The sequence below is a fragment of the Maniola hyperantus genome, chromosome 23, assembly GCF_902806685.2.
Source record: "Maniola hyperantus chromosome 23, iAphHyp1.2, whole genome shotgun sequence".
Classification (NCBI taxonomy): Eukaryota; Metazoa; Arthropoda; class Insecta; order Lepidoptera; family Nymphalidae; genus Maniola; species Maniola hyperantus.
In genome coordinates this window covers 3213455-3231961 of record NC_048558.1, presented here as the reverse complement: position 1 = coordinate 3231961, position 18507 = coordinate 3213455, and the positions used below count along the sequence as shown (strand labels likewise).

The 18507-nt window shown below is 35.9% G+C and overlaps 1 protein-coding gene across 12 annotated transcripts in view; it reads right to left on the bottom strand.

Annotated features, from left to right (window-relative positions):
- Positions 1 to 18507, bottom strand: part of LOC117993215 (ankyrin-2-like) — a 94448-nt gene that overhangs the window by 8406 nt on the left and 67535 nt on the right. For 5 of the 12 annotated variants that reach the window (XM_069506414.1, XM_069506412.1, XM_069506413.1 and 2 more), the window contains 10 exons: positions 15528 to 18397; positions 15248 to 15384; positions 13525 to 14599; positions 13337 to 13453; positions 12970 to 13065; positions 6168 to 11847; positions 5579 to 5700; positions 3665 to 3822; positions 1469 to 1625; positions 651 to 759 (listed from right to left, as the gene is read on the bottom strand). In XM_069506414.1, the coding sequence (XP_069362515.1) occupies positions 651 to 759; positions 1469 to 1625; positions 3665 to 3822; positions 5579 to 5700; positions 6168 to 11847; positions 12970 to 13065; positions 13337 to 13453; positions 13525 to 14599; positions 15248 to 15384; positions 15528 to 18397 (10521 nt within the window). The other 7 variants (XM_034980968.2, XM_069506422.1, XM_069506418.1 and 4 more) reach the window with 5 other exon arrangements.

The window sequence follows — 18507 nt, the reverse complement described above, 5'->3', positions numbered from 1 at the left end:
TCACCCTGAAAGATTTTCTGGTCAAAAACACATATTTGCAATTTAATTATATAAATTTTTATTTATTTCTTCGTTGTATATGAAGCACTAATTGAATCATAAAGGAATATTTGCATCTTCTCCAGGAGAAACCGATTGACTGACATATCAACACACAGCTCAAACTGCTGAGTTTAGAAACTTGCAATTTTGCACGTGGGTTCTCTCTATAACGTTTAGACCTCTCTAAGAAAGGATTTTGAGAAATTTCTACGGTATTTTTAACCTACATCAGCTAGATTTATCTAAATATATAAAAGGACAAGTTAATTGACTGTCTGACTGATCTATCAACGCACAGCTCAAATTACCGGATCGGGCTCTTTGGCTAGCTATTATGACGTAGACATCGGCTGAGAAAGGATTTTTGAAAATTCGACTCCTTAGGTTGTAAAACAGGTGTGCGCTTATTATAAATGCGAAAGTGTGTTTGTCTGTTGGTTTGTTGGTTTGACCTTCAATCACGTCGCAACGGTGTAACGGATTGACGTGATTTTTTGCATGGGTATACATAAAGACCTGGACAGTGACATAGGCCACAACATTTTTAAAAACCTAATTCCACGTGGACGAAGTCGCGGATATCAGCTAGTTATTAATAAAGTAATTACCTCCTCTGGGCGGGAATGGGCGGCGAGGACTGTGCTGCTGGTGGAAGCGACGCTGGACAACTACCTGATAGTGCTGGCTGACTCTCTTCTTCTTCTTCTTGCCTGTCTCCTACAAATCATCTCCATTCTATTAGTTGCTACAAGAGCTATTATTATAGCTACTATTTTATTAATGATGAGTTATGACAGATGAACTAATATATGATTTGTCTGGCATCTTAACAGATTTTCAATATAATACTGTCAAAATGTAATGGCGACTAAAAGTAAAAGGAAAACCTCCTGCATGAGTTCTTCAAGTTCTCAAAGATGTTGTGGATTATGGCCTAAGCCCTTCTCATTCTGAAAGGATACCCGTGTTTAATAGTGGGCTGGCGTTGGGTTGAGACAGTCAACAGTTCACGTGAGTATCACGTTTTTAAACAGACACATAGCGACTCAGATGGAATAGAATAATGACGAGATTTGTGAATCTAAATTCTAATAATACGTCTTTTTTACCCAGCGACCACGTCCTATACGCCTAGACACCCCCAATCGCCAAGCTTAGGCAGTTGCTTAGCATAAAAGTCGGCCCACGCCCGTTCGGTACCCTCAGTCCGCACATTGTCTTGATTATGTGACTTTCGAGTCCACCAATCACAATAAAGCATTCTCCCGTCTCCAACTTTTTACCATTTTGTTTTCATGCAAAACCTTGAATATGCGTACTTTTGAGGTTGAATTATCTGTTTTTACCCAAAACACTACGAATGGAATACAGACGCGATTATTTACAACGATTTTAAAATGCAATAAAGTGAATAGTTTACGGTTACCTCTAATAATTGGTGTATCTCCGATGTAGAAGGTAGCTGCTGGGGCCTCTACAGTGGCTTCTTTTACAGATCCATCTCCACTGACGGCACTTAGCGTGTCTGTGCTATCGAACATTATCGTACGTACTTTAGCGCGTGGAACACGATCATCTAGTTCCTGAAAATTTGAACGTTCAAAGATAAATAAAATTATATTGCCCTTCGTCCAAGCGGTATTTTTTTGCGGTTTGCCGTGCAATTAAGACATTTTTTCGGGACCAAAATAAATTTTTTCCAGAATGTAAGCAATTTGTGTCTGATTTTGCTAATACTAATGCAGAGGTAAAACCGTGAAAAGGTAACAAACAAACAGACGGGTAGACAGACTCAATAATTTTTAAGATACGGACAAAATCAACATATTACTTTAACCTTAATGTTGTAAATTTTATATCTAATTATAATGCAAATTTATTAAATAAACTATTAATAAACTTAAATCTAAAAAAAACAACATTAAATTAAAACTAAAATAAATTAAATTAAATCTAAAACCTCATCGAGACCACCGCAGCGAGGCATTGTACCCAAGATGCTGGCAGCATTACCCCTTTGGATGGCCAAACTAATTCTTTGACCAAGGTAGCTGCCAGCTCTCGGGTCCCCGGTTGACTCGATAACTCTTTTCGCAATTTCTTCAAAAAGAGCTCGAGCCCCCGGGCCCCACGGCCCCAAGGTCTCCACACCAAAAGGCACGAATACGAAGCTCCCATCGAGGTTTTCATATTTGCGCCTCTTGGCCTGTTCGGCGCTGATGGCCGCTGCATGTTGTAAATTGGATTGTTTAAAAGAGCAACCAGGTTTTTGCTGGTTCTCCTCGGAAGAAAGGGCGTTCCAAACCAAGGGTAGATTCACTTGACGATCCAATAGCGCTCGCAAATTGTATTGAAGTAAAAATATTCCCGCTTCTATTTAGAATTATATTTCACTAGCTGCCCTGGCGAACTTCGTTCCGCCTAACAGTCGATTCAAATTTTTTAAATTCTTCTCTCCGTAAAAACATCCCCGTACTTCAAGGAATATTATAAAAAAAGAATTAGCGCAATCGGTTCAGCTGTTCTCGAGATTTGCGATGACCAACACATTACTGATTCATTTTTATATTATAGAAGATAACCTTTGTCTACCTACTCCCAGCTTAAAATTTGAAAAAGAGAAGAAAATGGGACTGATTATAAAATCTTGAATGACTTATATTTTCGCTTATATTCTCTTATAAAAAGCGGGGCAGTGTGCGGTCAACCGGTAAGAGACTATTTGGACTCTAAACACCACTGCTAAAAGTAGCTAGGACGCTTGACCATATCAACATGTGATTGGGATACGCCCAGTCCAATTTCGGCCGACTAAAGTGAGCATTATGGAAGACTCTAGAAGACCTCAATACAATGCGCAACGACCTTAGCTTCTCAGCAGGTGGGCCTAAAAATGAATATGAGTAAGACGTAAATCATGTCTAATGCTTATGTCCGGCCCCACCCAGTAATCGTTAGGAGCTTCTGCACTCAAAATTGTTGTCGAGTATATATAGTATATACCTAGGATACACAATCCAGTTAGATAGGTCCAATTTTGAGAAAGAGGCCAGCTGCCGAATCCTACTCGGTTGGGCAGCGTTCAGGAAGCTTCGACATGTCTTCTTGTCCAAAACTCCTCAGTGCTTGAAGACCAAAGTCTTCGAACAGTGCGTGTTGCCAGTGATGATATATGGATCCGAGACATGGTCGCTTACTACGGGCCTCATAAAAAAGCTTAGAGTCACTCAGCGGGCGATGGATAGAGCTATGCTTGGAGTTTCTCTACGTGATCAAATCAGAAATGAGGAGATTCGTAGGAGAACTAGAGTAACCGACATAGCTCAACGGATTGCGAAGCAAAAGTGGCAATGGGCAGAGCACATAGTTCGTAAAATCGATAGACGTTGGGGTCTCAAGGTGCTAGAATGGCGACCTCGCACCGGAAGACCTAGCGTTGGAAGACTCCCCACTTCAGACGGACGACATCAGACGAGTCGCAGGGAGCCACTGGATACAAGCAGCGCAAGACCGTGGCATGTGGAAGTCCTTACAAGAGACCTATGTCCAGCAGTGAAGTCTATCGGTTGATGATGATGATGAAAGTGGGTATTTCGGCCTTACATGAAATAAACAGACTCACCAGTCTTTCCGTATCAGAATCCGGTTCATGAACTTCATATTCCTGCGAATGGTGTTCACTTATAGTAGACTGATGTTCCAGACTTTCCATTTGCACCGCTGTCACTGCGTCCAAGGTATCGAGCGAGGAAACCATGGTGTTAGAGCCTGGAGGGCGCGCTATGTTATCTTTCTGATTAGTATCAAGCTTGGCCAAAGCAATAGAGAATCTTGGGATAATGTATTGACGGACAGAATTTTAAGTTTTTCTTTCTCGACTTTGCAACAGCCAAAACAGGGCTAAGTTTTTCTGGGTATACTGGGTTTACTGGGTTTACATGGGATACTTTATACATTTGAAGAATTCCTGTGGCTGGATGGATTTTAATCAATGCGGTGACTATCTGCTCGTCTAAAGCGTGTGGTAGAATTAAATGCTATCGTTGATTATCAAAACGTGGTTAACACATCGGTAAAATCATAGTTTTATGCCTAATTCTACCAAGCAAATTAATCATTAACATTCTTCGTATCTCTCCTTTTTGAAAATTGCGTGTCATCAGCCAAAAAGGGATAGCCTTATAAAATGTTCTGTTGAATTTAAGTACTCTGCAACATTAATTTTAACCAATATGAGAGTGTATCAGCCAATTAGAGGCTAGATCAGAAGTGACTGCGATCGCACACTGCTTGTTGATTGTTGAAATGCTGCATCAGTCAATGCTGTAATTTTAATTGTTGTGATTGGTTGAATTTATGGTATTTTTAAGTATTGTACAATAGTTTCAGTAAATAGTGTGAGTGTATCGGGTAATTGCTATCGTCACACTATATCTGTCAAGTTACAGCGGTAGGCCAGCTGCAGTCCATTTGATTTTTTGAGAAAATAATTCTGGTCTAATTTTTAATGTTTTTATTATGTTTGATCAAACTGATCAAAGAACTATAAATTTTTGTTGCGTAGTCACTAGTCAATAAATTATCCCAAAGGAAGTAAGTACATGTAAGTATAATTAATTTTAGGGATTGTTAGTATTGATTAAGCAGGGTATGAAGGCATCTGCAATGATAGTTGATAAGATTAATAATGTAATTAATGAAAACGGTTAGTTGCATGCTAAAATATTGTGGAAAGACTATAAGAAGTACAAATGCGTAAATTTTGAGAAATGACTTGCCATATTATTTGCCCTATGTGTCAGCTGTCATGTAAATAGTACGGTTTACCCTGATTAACGACTCAAATCATACCTATACTAAACAGAGCTAACATGGCGAGTCCTTACTCAAAATTATTTATGCAGGTCAGATTCTTATTGTAAAAATTTTAAACAAAATGACAGTAAAATTAATATGAAATTTTGAAAAAGCCATCGTATTGATAGATAGTATTATAAAATTATAATATCACAATAATTATTCTTATTATGGATGAACCAATAAGCTTTATGGTTAAAGGTAACTTTGCAGGTAGATAAGATAGTTGATCGAAAGTGTGAAAGTGACCCGGCAGGATATATTGTACATCGACTTTTGAAAAGAGATAGCACTTTCGTAGAGCGTAGTCTTTGTTGATGAGACAAAACGTCACAAAGGTATGAGTGACAGAGACAATGCTCTACGAAGCCAAAATCCCTTTGTCGGAAGGTCGATGCACAATATTTTCTGCCGGTTACTGTAGATAGTTAAAAATCTTTTTTCGCCTTTAGAAAGTATTTAGCAAAATAAGCTGACATTCATAAATATTTTTTTAAAAAGTAGAATTCAATCTCTTTGGCGGTTGAGAAGTGAGTTACAAAACAAAAAAAATGCGCAGAGAATCAAATCGATGATGTTTGTTTCGCCGCAACAAAACATGTCATTGGATGCGTCATTCGCCTCGTTACTAACTTCTCAGCCCCCAACAACTTCGAATTTTACTGTTAATTTAACTCACCTCCAGAAGTAAGACTCCCAGTCATAGGCGTGTCTACTTCATAGTTGTATGTTGCTCTTGTAGCGTTTGAACTAGTGGCTTCCAGACTATCTGTACTCCCTAACATCAGGTCGGCGCGAGCTCTGCAAAGAGATAATTTTAAGTTTAAAATCTCTTAAGGCTGTAAATGCGTATATCAAATGCATTTTCACAGAAGTGTGCGGGACGTGTGGCGAGCTGGGACCCTGACTATTTGTTCACTTTTACGCCTTCTTTCTGGTCTAGCAATCGCGTTGATGACATTTACGGCGAGTTGCAAGACAGACTGCGAAGATGAATATATAAATGTAAGGTAACGCTTGCAACTAGGTATATTAATCTATGCCAGTAGGCAATCATTACCATAATAAATTTACCGCATTACGTTCCACCTAACCCACACATGCGTAGAAAAGCCTCTTCCGTAAACTTCGCGAGCAAGCAGTCACACACCAACTTAGATTAAGTATGTGATTCTCTAAGGAAAAATAATACACTTATAAATATTTGAAGTAAAGTTATAGCGGATAATATTTTGTTAAATTTTTGTTCTCAAACAATGATTTCTTACCTGCTAAAACTTCCTGATGAACTCAGTTCTTCATCTTGACCGCTCCAAGAACCGCTGGCTGGATCTGTGAAATATTTGCCGGAAATAATGCTGTGAGCTACCGACCTCCCAGAGGAGGGCGATAGTTCACGGACTGCGCTTCCTTCTCTTGAAAACTCTAAATCTTCGGGCTTATCTTCAAATTTTTCTGATGATGTAATTATTGTGTGTTTCGAAAAGGTTACCACTTCACTATCACATGGATGTCTTTCTATTATAGTCATTAAACTATCCATTTCTGAAGGTTGCGAGGCTAAGGAAGATGATATTTCAGAACCTACGGACATACCCCCGTCATCGTATTGCTTAGGTCTTGTTGGTATATCTACACCTCCTTCACTATCTGTGCTGGTTATTGTTTCGGAAACCTTTTTACCATCTATGAACTTTTGCTGGATAACACTTTGCGTTCGCACAATTTCTATCACACCTCCCTCAGTATGCGTTGTAGATTTTTCCTCTTCTTGCTTCTTTGATTTTTCCTCTTGATCTAAAATTTTCATCATCTCTTCACAATCTCCTGGTATGGATTCTGCTGATCCATCGCTGGGAGCAGCAGCGCAAACGAAAGACGAAGCTTTTTTACAGTCTTCTGATACCTCAGTTGGTTTTGTTTCGAATTTTCCCGATTCAGGTTCAGGAACAAAAAATGCACCTCTATCGTCAAATTTTTTAACAGTGATAATTTTTGGTCTAGCTTCTTGCATTCTTTGTTCTAATGCTAATTGTTGATCAATAAGTTTTCTTATAGCTGCTGAATCCGCTAAAAGTTTTTGTGAAGGACTACCATAGCTCCCAACTTTTTGAGATGGACTTCCACCTTTTTGCGAAGGGCTGCCACTCTTTTGAGAGGGACTTCCACCTTTTTGTCCTGGACTACCACTCTTAAATGGTGGGCTATTATCACTGCCGTCGTCATATGCACGTTTTTCTTGTTCTAGAAAACTTCCGCTAACTACTTTAGGATCAGCTACTAGCAAAGCTTCTTTTTGCTTTGCCAGTAATTCTGCTTTTAAGGCTTCTAAGCAGGCTGACTCAAGTCCTTCAAACTCTTTTAAACTTGAAATTGATATATCATCACCTTGACTTTTACTAAGAATATATCTACGAGGCAATGATCCATTTAGAGAGTCCTGAGATGATGAAGAATGTTGTTGATATTGTTCCATTAGGGCCCTTTCCAGATTTTCAAACTCCTGCAAAGAGCTGATAGAAATGTCATCGTTTTCTCCTTTTAATCTAAATCTCATACGTGAGGCCATTTCTGATTCAGAAAGACTTCCATAGGAATTTCTAAAGCTGCCACAACTTCCAATAGACTCCTTTTGTGAGCTTAAGCTTCCTATTCGACTCGCATCAAAATCAGTCATTTCTTCTTCTTTAATATCTTCCAACGGAATTCTTTCATAATCATACCTAGGGTCTCCTTCAAACTGCATCTGGATCCATCGCTTACCCGCTTCAATTTCAGCTAATTCTTGGGCTTGCAATTTTTTTTGTTCTAGATCATATTGGAGAAGTTCTTCATCAGATAATGATCCAGATGCACTACTTGAACTCTCTTGCTTTTTAGTTGTCTTAGACAAATATTCTTCTATCTCGGTATCATGTCGTTTTACATATTTTTGTGCTTTTATTTGCACACTTTTACCTTCGGGATCTGTTTCTTGAGCTTCTTTAGCAACCTCTTCGATAACCACAAAATCGTCCATTTCACTAGGCTTGTCAACCATTTCGAATTCATCGCTAGTAGGTGAGTCTTGTTCTTTTTCATATGTACGCAAAGGTTTTTCTTCCGTAGTTATAACAAGCTCTGATCTGCTACTTTCAGTAATTATATCAGACTTTAATTCTGGTGTTTCAGAGATATCATACATATCGTCAAGAACATATTCTCTCCCATTTTCAGTAGATAGAGAGCTTTGACTTGGGACTGATAACGGAGTGTGTGGGGTGGAGAGATGCTCGTGAGTTTTCAAACTTGAAGTAGAACTTTGTTTACTTTCTAGCTGAGCTTCAGGTGTTTTAGCACCAGATTTTTCAGCTTTTGTCTTTGGTACAGATGAATCACTCTTTGATTTTAATATTTCTTCATATTGTTTTGAGCCCACTGGGATTATATCATCTTCAATATCGACTAATTCCCGTTGACTCAGCGGTTTTTCCGCAATAGGGAAAGGAATTGTACTTATTTCTTTAATTACTTTCTTCACACATTCCTCTTTAACATCTTCCGATTGAATGGGTTGAGTGGTAACAGATTTTGGAATACTTTCATCCATTTGTATGACTCTTTTGATTTCGGTATCTTCATCTCTAGATGGTCTTAATTTAGTAGTTACACTGCCGAATTTCTCTATTTCTTCATACTCTGCCGAGCCTACAGGAATGATGTCACTATCTACATCTACAAATTCTCTTTGTGGCTTTTTCACTTTAGTGACGGAAAATGGTACCGCGTGTTCACTGTGTACTGATGATTTACTGATGGTTTCTTGTACTTCTTCCTTGTCTAAATCTATTTGGGACTGAGATGAAGACATATCTAGTTTTGAAATAGATGATGATAAAATCTCATCAGTTTTAAGTTGACTAGAAATGGTTGTGTCAGATCCTTCCTTCTCTTTTAATGAATCGTCATCGAACTCGATACTTTCCGAAGTACCAGCAAGTGGAAAATGCTCTGGTACCATATCTTTAGGTTGAAATCGCATTTCATGTGATCTTTTCATCTTACCTAATGGTTCAGTATTATCTATTCTGAATTCTTCGTCCTCGCCAGAAATTTCTTCGTCACTAATTTCCTTTACTTTAGATATCTCTTTTTCTGGTTCATGAAGAAATTGTTCGACATAAGTGCTACTTTCCATCAATTCTTCTTTTAATTCATGAGCAGATGGAACAAGTGTTTCAGATGCATCTGATATATCTATGCTAGCTACATGACTAGATCCATCTGAATCAAGGCTTTTCATACTATCTCTTGAAGCTAATGAACTACCAGCGGTAAAATATTCTTTGGACGTTCTCAATGACTGGGAAGACAGATCATGACTAGTGAGAGCTGTTTCATAGTCAGTGCCACTTTGGGCTGTCATCATTACTTCAACATCAGAAGACAAAGGTCTACTTTCAGAATGTTCAAAACTATGATAATGGCTTTCACCAGAACTAGACCAACTTTCGATTTCAGACGCAGATCGCCTTTCTATAACTCCTAATTGTGATTTAACATGTTTTGGCGCTCTAAGTTTAACTTCTGGGCTCCCTTTTGATGAATCATTTCTGTCAGATAAGCCTTCACTCTCTGTGTCTAATATTGAGTGGGGCCCACTATCTGACCTGATAGATATGTCTGCTTCTAATGGCGGACTAGGTTGTTTTATATGGATTGTATCCTTATCTTCATCTGAGAATGTGGTCTCATCTTGAGAACTAACTTTGTGAGATACACTATCAGATTTTTGACTATCTAATAATTTTTCATCTTTCTCAACAGTAAAAATAGTTTTATCTTCATGAATAACCATCTTCTCAATTTTAATGTCAGCATGATGAGGTTCTTCTTTAATCACTTCAGGTCTTTCAGGACTAATTAAAATTTTGAATTGGAATTCAGATGGAGACTGCTTATATTTAATACTCCCGTCACTTTTTTCACTTATTATTTCAACTTGTGCTGCCTCCAAAGATTGCTTAACTTCATCAATAGTTTTTTCTAAAACTGACAAGTCAGCAAGAGGTTGAGTTGATATCAAAGAGTCTAAAGCTACCCTATCAGTCTCAAGTTTCATTCCGTGAAACTCGGCAGAGGAAAAATCGGTATCATAACCACTACTACAAATATCTTCAGTACTTTTTTCTTTCACTAATTTAATTTCTTCTTTTTTATAGTCTGTGCCCGTTAAAAAAGCTGAATCAGCTTCAGTCGAAAATTCAGATGCGTGTAATGTTTCAGCACTAACGGTTGAATCCATTGACTTCTGCAAAACCTCACTCTCATGGAACTCTAAAGATTTTACCATACACTCAGTATCAATACTTTCCCCAGATTTTATCATTACATCTTTAGAAGTCGTACTAATATCGTCTGATATTTCTAAAGTACTTGGGGACATATCAATTTTCGTAGTTTTCGTGCTAGTTTCAATAGTTCCACTCTTTGTTTCAATTATATCAGCTTCAGTACTTTTTGTTATTTGGCTTGACGATAAAATAGGGGCTGATTCAGGTATACTTGTGAATGCTAAACTTTCATCAGCGCTGGAAATTTCTCCAGTGACTGACACTTCTAATATCAAATCATCACTGTGTGATAATTTTACTACAGATTTTGTAGAAGGTTCCTTCTTTGGTGTCTCACTTAATTTGTCATCATGAGGTAATTCTGGTACAACTTCAGACTCTGAATGTGTATCTTGACTACCCGTACGACTAAATGTGCTTTTCACGGGTGAAGTTGATACCCTTATTTCTTTTATAAAGTCTACCTCATACACTTCATCGTCCTTTTTAAATGATTTAGACTTGCTTTTAGGACTCGTTTCGGATGAATCTCTTCTTTCTGCAGACTCACTTTTAAAACTTGGAATATGAGAAGCATCTGAACTAAGATCATCGTGCTCTTTACTTTCAATAACAGATTCTTCCCTATGGTGCTCTACTTTTGAACTTATTACTTGTCCTTTTTCAGAAAATTCAACACTACATACAATTTCATCTTTTTCGACTATCTTTAAACTGGAATCTACAAATGCAATTCTAGATTTGGAGTCCTCATCCTCCTTAATATCTTCTAATTCTCCTGGCTGCGTAAAATATTCTTTTCCCCATTGCTCATGGGAAAGATCTCTTTCTGAGATTTTGACTTCATGTGTTTTCTTAACTGTCTCGTCTTTTAAAGCAGTCATTTTCTCTTCTGATTTTGTCTGTCTTCCTCTATAAAGGCCTTGTTCTGAAAATTCTATTTCTACTTTAACTATATCTGTATCATCAGTACTCTTGAAAACAGTTTTAGTTTCTTTATCAGATCTTTTAGCCGTTGCTTCGTGAGCTTTTTCCATTTTCTTTTGAGATGTTTCTGTCTCGTCTCCTTCTTTTTTAACTGTCATTTTTTCTTTTACTTCATGCTCTTGACCTCTCAACTCATGACTAGTTTCTGTCTTAATTATAAGTGAATCATCATCTGATGATGAAACTTGCTTAGTTTCTAAGAAAAATTCTTGACCTGAAATCTTCCGAGTTTCTGTTTCTTTGTGTGAAAGTACCGTGGTATATTCACCGGTAGTTCCAAACTTTGAAATCATATCTGACATAACCGCCTCTGGATCAATACTCTGAAACTTTAGCTGAGTTCCTTCAACAGTTTTATGGATGGACGAGGATGACGTAGAAGTTTCAATTCTAGATTCTGAGTAAAATGTATCTGATGAAGTTGATTTGTGCAGTTCTTCTTCCATTTCTTTTTTGATTTGGTCGATCACATCAATACTTTTTTCTATTGTACGGTCCACTAGTTCTTTAGCACCACTTGTTATTGTAGGTTTATCGACATTAACAAATGACGTGTCATCAGCTAAATGTTTTGTTGGTGATTTTGAACTATCAATTGAAGCTGCCTTAAGATCTTCTGTTAATATTTCTGGAAAGAAAATATACAATTTTAGAATAATGATTTTCAAACCTATTAAATAATTGTTATTAGTGCACTATATTCTTTGAAGTAAGTGTAATTTAATTTCCTTTAGATGAGGTAACAATTATTTGATTTTATTATATAAAACCAATTTACGTCTATATTAATGAACGAACATACCGTGCAAGTTGAAATCGTTGCTGTAAAAAAATAAACAGCAAAAGCATCTAGGCATTTTATGTATAAATAAGAAGTTTAGAGTATAGACGACTAAAAAAGATAAATATGATCACAGTGAAGAAAGCTAATGTGGCAAATACGTCCAAAATAATCAAATAAAATTTGGAATCAAAGCGAAACATTACTCAAAGGTGAACATTGATGTAGAGTGGAAACAAAAATTGTCTTGATAATTATTATTGATGATAGTACACTAACTCGTCTTTTAGGAAGTTTAAAAAGCGACATTGATGAAGTAATTATTATAAATATGATGCTTCTTCCAATTGTGTCCACTTACCTAAGCAATGTGAGGACTCCGCAAGAAAGAAAGTAAAATTTACTGTGCGACAGATATTGGCATAACGTATGTGATTATAGCAAATTAATCTTAATGGTTGGGATTAGATGACCTCATTTAATTTATGTTTCAATATATATATTTTCTAAAATGGGTGTTCAAATGTTTACCTTTCTAATCTAGGTGCTAAAATTTTCTTCTGTAATAATAAATATTTGATTATAATAATATTATGAAGAAATAAACAACATGCGACGTTTGGCATAACTAAATACTGTGGCAAACAAATTTTTAGCTGATTTTATATTTTCTACTTAGCAATGAGTAAAGTTTCGCTATGACTACCTGATTATTATTTTGCCACTACAATGCATGAAGCATTTCCCGTAACTTCGAGAATATTATTTATAAAAGGAATATTATATCCAAGTTAAGTATATAATTATCATAAGATCGTTGATGATTTGAAATGAAATTTATAGCCTAAATATATTTGAATAAAATTTATAAAAATAATAGGGTTTTAGAGAGTCCTTTTTGTTTAAATAGGTATGTTTATGACTTGGACTGGGACACATGAAATGAGTCTACAAACAATATGTACTAACCACTTTGATGAGCTTCAGTTTCACTTGTTAAACTATCCCCAGCTGAAGAAGCCCTAGGAGACTGTCGGTTTGCATCCAATAATGACGGTTCTGAACCTACGAGTACGTAATATTGGATTTTAGTGTCACAGCATTCTTACAAAGTATGATCTTATTTATAAAATAACAAATGAGTCTTAATAAAAATACTTAAAAAAAATTAAAAACGTAAACATACTATTATAATATACATTAAAACATCAAAGTTATAAAACAGGACAAACTAGTCCAAGCAAGCCAACATCTTTTAAAAATATACGTAAAAGTTGTAAAACCTTTGGAAAAGAAGAAACAGGAGAAAAGCTTTTCAAAGGTAAAAATAACTAACTCTTAGGTTGTAGCCCAGTATGTTTATCACTAGCGCTTTCATCTCTTTTCACCCTCTCTTTCATTATTAAATCTACAGGGGATGGTGGTGGCGTCTTCGAGAATTTTGAAGAAAGATCTAGAACAATTTTTTTAATGATTAGGGAATCATTAACGGTTTTTAATGTAAAAATATGTGTAGAAACTTACCGTGAACAACGTGACTTGAATCAATCCTTATGAGAGCACCTTGAGCAGAAATATCTTCAAGCAAATTTGAGCATCTCCTGTTAAGTTCAGATATATCCGGCACTTCTGAATCTTCATCCTCATTTTTGTCGTCAAAAGTCAACTTTTTCTTATTTTCTGTTTCCGATGTTACATCTGCCGCTTTTGTAGATTTCTTATCCTCATCTTTTGTCCGATCTTTAACTTTCAATATGTCTTCAAGTAAACCTTTTTCCAGTTCCGTCTTATCAGATATTTTTGTTTTCTCAAATGATTTTTCATCCTGTTCACTAAATAGTTTACTCTCTGTCATAATTGATGTTTCTTGTGATGAACTAGTTGAAATGTGAATGACTTTAGATGCAGATCTTTCTTCTTCAATAAATTCTTTACATTTACTGATAGCATCTGACGCATCTGATGCCAGAGTTTTAGAAAAATCAAATGACGATTGTTCCTCCGAAAATGTTTTTTCATCGATTGATCTTGAAGATTCCTTAACGCTGTCTATTGAAGCTTTTGAATAGTCCTTAGTAAGATCAACTGTAGAATCTTTGGATAGCTCATTCGTAGCAAAGTCTCGTGACGTATCCTTACTATCTATTGATGACTTTGAGTAGTCTTTGGTTAAATCGAGAGACTTCTTAGATAAATCTGGAGTGCCTCGATCTTCCGAGTGATCTTCAATTCTTGATTCATCCTTTGTATCTAAAGATGTTTTAGAAGGATCTTTCATTAAATCAGCTCCACTGATTTTGGATAAATCGGCAGAAGTTGCATCTTCTAATACAGATTTTTGGTCCTCATCTGAAGATTTGGTTAATGTTGAGATAACGGTCGTAACTGAAGACTCTGTTGTAGATTTTGATACTAAATCTGACCGTAAAATACTATCTACAAAGTGAGTTTTCTTTACAAACTTATCTGTAAATTTATCATCATCAAGATCTTGCTGTATACTGGAGCAAGGTGCGTCTTGTTGACCTTTGTCCTTAAATGCTGTTGCACTAAAAGCTTCCGGATCATCGTACTTTCCTCCGTCTTCAAAGTATTCAGCCTGAAAATAGTTGTTTGTTATTGTATTGAATACGGAGCAAGTGAACGATTCTTAGGTTGAACGACGAGCGAAGCGAGTACACTACAGGGAGGAAAATGTCATGTTTCGTTTTCTTTCAGTTATACGTGAGGCTCCTGACGCAAGACAGACCGACAAATAGACAGTCAGACAGGTTTTTAAAAAAATCTGCTCTTTTGGTCTTTAAACTTGAAAGTGTGAGAAACAATAGTTACTCACTAGATGTAACGTGAATCGTAAGTCTCGATCACGGGAACTTGGACCACGCTGCCAATAAAGTGAGAAAGTTTAGAGCAAAATAAGCTCTCGCGCGTAGTGATACGGCATAAACTAGCCTGCACGCACGCAGTATTACTATTGGTTCGAGGTCTCATTCAATTTTTGTTTATCTCGATTGCAAGTTTGTTATTTATGACTCTTACTTTTATATTAATTTATTAATAAAAAATTAATACTATAACAAAATCATTTCGCTTCGGGAAAACAACCATTACATTTTCAGCGAGTATATCAATAATAAAGCTTCCTGCAACTAAAAATTTCAAAATATATTTAGTGTATATTAATCATCCAGTTTCAGTTTTATTATAAGTCAAGGATATATCAAAGGAACAACATTTTATAGCATACCTCTTTTTCAGGAAAATCATCAGCGTCATCGAGTGAATCGGTACGAATTTTCTTTATATCAAAACTAGAAGCGGGAAGTTTTCCATCGATATCTGATGTTGGTTCAATGATTTCTAAAACTTTTGCTTTATCCATGTCTAAAAACAAAAAAATGTATCTGTATCATTTAACATTTAAGTACTCAGACTAAATAAAAGATAAAAAAAATTACAGATCGTTGGAAAACTGTCTTTAAATAAGTATTTAATTACGGTTTGATTAAATTTTTGTCTCTGTTTACCTGATTCTGAATCTGTGTAAATTTGTTCTTCTACTTCGTCTGGTGAACTTTGAACTGAAAAAGTTCTGGATTGCTTTTTCTTTGGCATAATAACTATCTCCCCGCTGTCTCTAGAAAGTGACTTGATTAACCCTGGTCTTTCTTTGGGCAGCTTTGTGTTTTCAAATATAACCTCCTTCTTAACATCTACTTCTTCAGACCCTTTGTTCGCAGTTTCATCCAAATAACCTTCAACAGTTTGAACAGCTTCTTCTATGATAGAATCAACTGAAACTTCACCTTGTAGTTCTTTCACCTTTTCTTCCATTTCCTTTTCCTCTAATGCAGGTTCTTCAGAGGATATATCTAAGTCCTCTGATGCTTGTTTGATAATTATTTCAATATTATCAGCCATTTGCTTCATAGCGGAATCAGATTTTTTCAATTCAGCCTTCATGTCTTCATCTTTTGTGGTTTTACTTACGGTAACTTCCAACTTTTCTACTTCATCTTCCATTTCAACTTCAGATTCTGCAATTCTTTCAAGTGATATTGCAGGACTAATACACGAATGTCTTCGCTCTTCTTTTTGAGGTACTTTCGCATCATAAGATCTTTTTTCAGTTTCAAGTATTTCCTTACTTATTATTTTGGAATCTTTCTCTGGAACAGGACTTCGAGCTGTAGCAACCATAGTTCCTTTTTGTAATACATTATCTATCACTGGTTTAACTTGTCCATTAGCTGTTTCTGGGCTGTCTGTTGAAGTAAGGTCTTTAGACAAGGTCTTTGTTCCAGTTAAACTTTCACTTGCTACCTTACTTAGTGAATGATCTTCAATTTCTGAAAAAGTAGTTTTTTTTAAAACTTCAGGTTTTTCTGGTGTGGGTGCAGTTTGAAAAGCTGTTTCGTGTTCAGTTAATTGTTTTGATTTTTTAACAGCAATTATTTGGCTCTGTTGTTCAAATGTTTTTATAGATTCCGATACTCTAGTAGATATAGATTCCTCCCCAGAGGGAAACTTCGTTACTTCAGTAGTGGTTGTTTTTATTTTTTCTCCTGAGGGAATTTTAGTGGTCTCAGTAACAATGGTTGTTTTTATTGTTTCACCTGCTGGACCTGTTTTGCTATCTTCTTTCGTATCGATTGCGATGTCTTTTTTATCAGTTAAATCTTTTGATGTTGATAACATACCTTGTATATTATTTTCTGTATCAGACTGCAATGCTTCAAATGCAGAAGTGGTGAACACCATTTCTTTATGTGATTGAATACTTTCTAACACTCTAGTTGAAACTGTTTGTTGTCCTGAAGGGTATTTAGTTGTTTCGGTTATAGTAGTTTTAACAGCTTCTTCTCCAGTTGGGAGTATTTTTGTGACAGTTACTGTCATCGTAGTTATTTCTTCACCTGTCAACCCAATCACTGTCTCAGTTGTTGTAGAAACTTTTTCATCCTCAGCAGATTTCTGAACTTTTTCTTCTTGGAGTTTTTCCTCCATAGAAGTACGAATAGTTTCACCAATTATTTTATCACCATCTTTGTCCAACTGTTCAAATTTATCAGATTTTCCTAAAATAGTACTTGTAATTTTTTGTTTAATAGATTCAGACACTTTAGTAGAAACAGATTCTTTTCCAGATGGATGTTTAACAGTTTCAGTTACGGTAGTTCTAACGATATCTTCACCAGAAGAACCTCTTAAATGTTCAGTAACAGTTTTGACAGTTATTTCCTCTCCTAAATCTCCAATTTTTTTCTCAATAGCCATAGGTGTTTCTGGTCCTGAAATAATTTCCTTTCTATGAGTTGTAATAACAAAAGACTCGGTTTCCGTTTCAGGAATAGGTTCAGCTGCTAAGGATTTCGTAGAAGATATGATGTCTTCGGTTTTTTTTTCAGTTAATAACTTTGTATCGAGTTTTTCTGTTAGAGCTACCTTGGCATCAACTCTTTTTGTTGGTTCATCAACAGCTTTTGTTGCTGGCGTCATTTCGGTGATTTTTTTACTTGACTCCATAGTACTAGTACTAGTTTCTAGTGAATGGGACGGAATACTTTCTGCTATTTTTGTGGATATGGTTTCTCTTTCTAAAGGTAACTTATCCTCTAATGTTACTACCTTTTCTGGTTTTGGAACAGGTTGATGTGCTGACTTTTCATAGGATTCCAATGATTTTGGCAATGTCACTTCAATTGATTTTTCCGACATTTCTAGGTGTTCGCTTTTTATTTTTACAGAATCTTTTGATGCAGAAAGTTCTTTTTCATCCGATTGTTTATAGGTAGGTAGATGTTCTGAGGTATATATATCTGAAGAAATCTTTTCTTTTTGAATTTCACCATTTAGGGAAGGTATTTCTTCAACAATACTTTTAGGTTTTGCTATATCTGTTTCTGTTTTATGGGATCTAATATTTTCTGAAACTTTTACGGAGACTGCTTCTTTACCTGATGGATATTTCGTAGATTCAGTTTCAGTAATCTTTTCTAATTCTTCTCCAGAAGGTCCTACTAAAACTTCAGTGACGGTTGTTATCGTTATTTCTTCTCCTGCTGGTCCTTTTCTATGTTCTGTAGCTATTTTTTTATCGTCTGATATACGTATTTGTTCTAGTTTTGATATTCCTTCTTCGCCATGTGTTGTTACTGTGATTGATTCTAGGGGCTCAGATGAAGATATTTCTTTAGATTTAATGGAACTTGAAATTTCGTCACTTTCTTGTTCAGTTAGTTTATTTTTTTGTGTTTTATCTTCGGCTTTGATAATTTTATCTGGGTCTAGTTTTTCAGAGAGTATTTTCATTTCCCTTATGTCAGTTTCACACTTTACCTGCTCATCACGTTCTTTAATTAGAAACTGGCTAGTTAAATGCTTGTCTGGTGCAGAACTGTAATGAATGATAAACACTTTTAAATAGTACATTCAAATTATACTGTTTTTAACATGTTTTAAAATAGCTATAAAGCAAAGTAAAAAGTAGTACAGTATGAACTATTG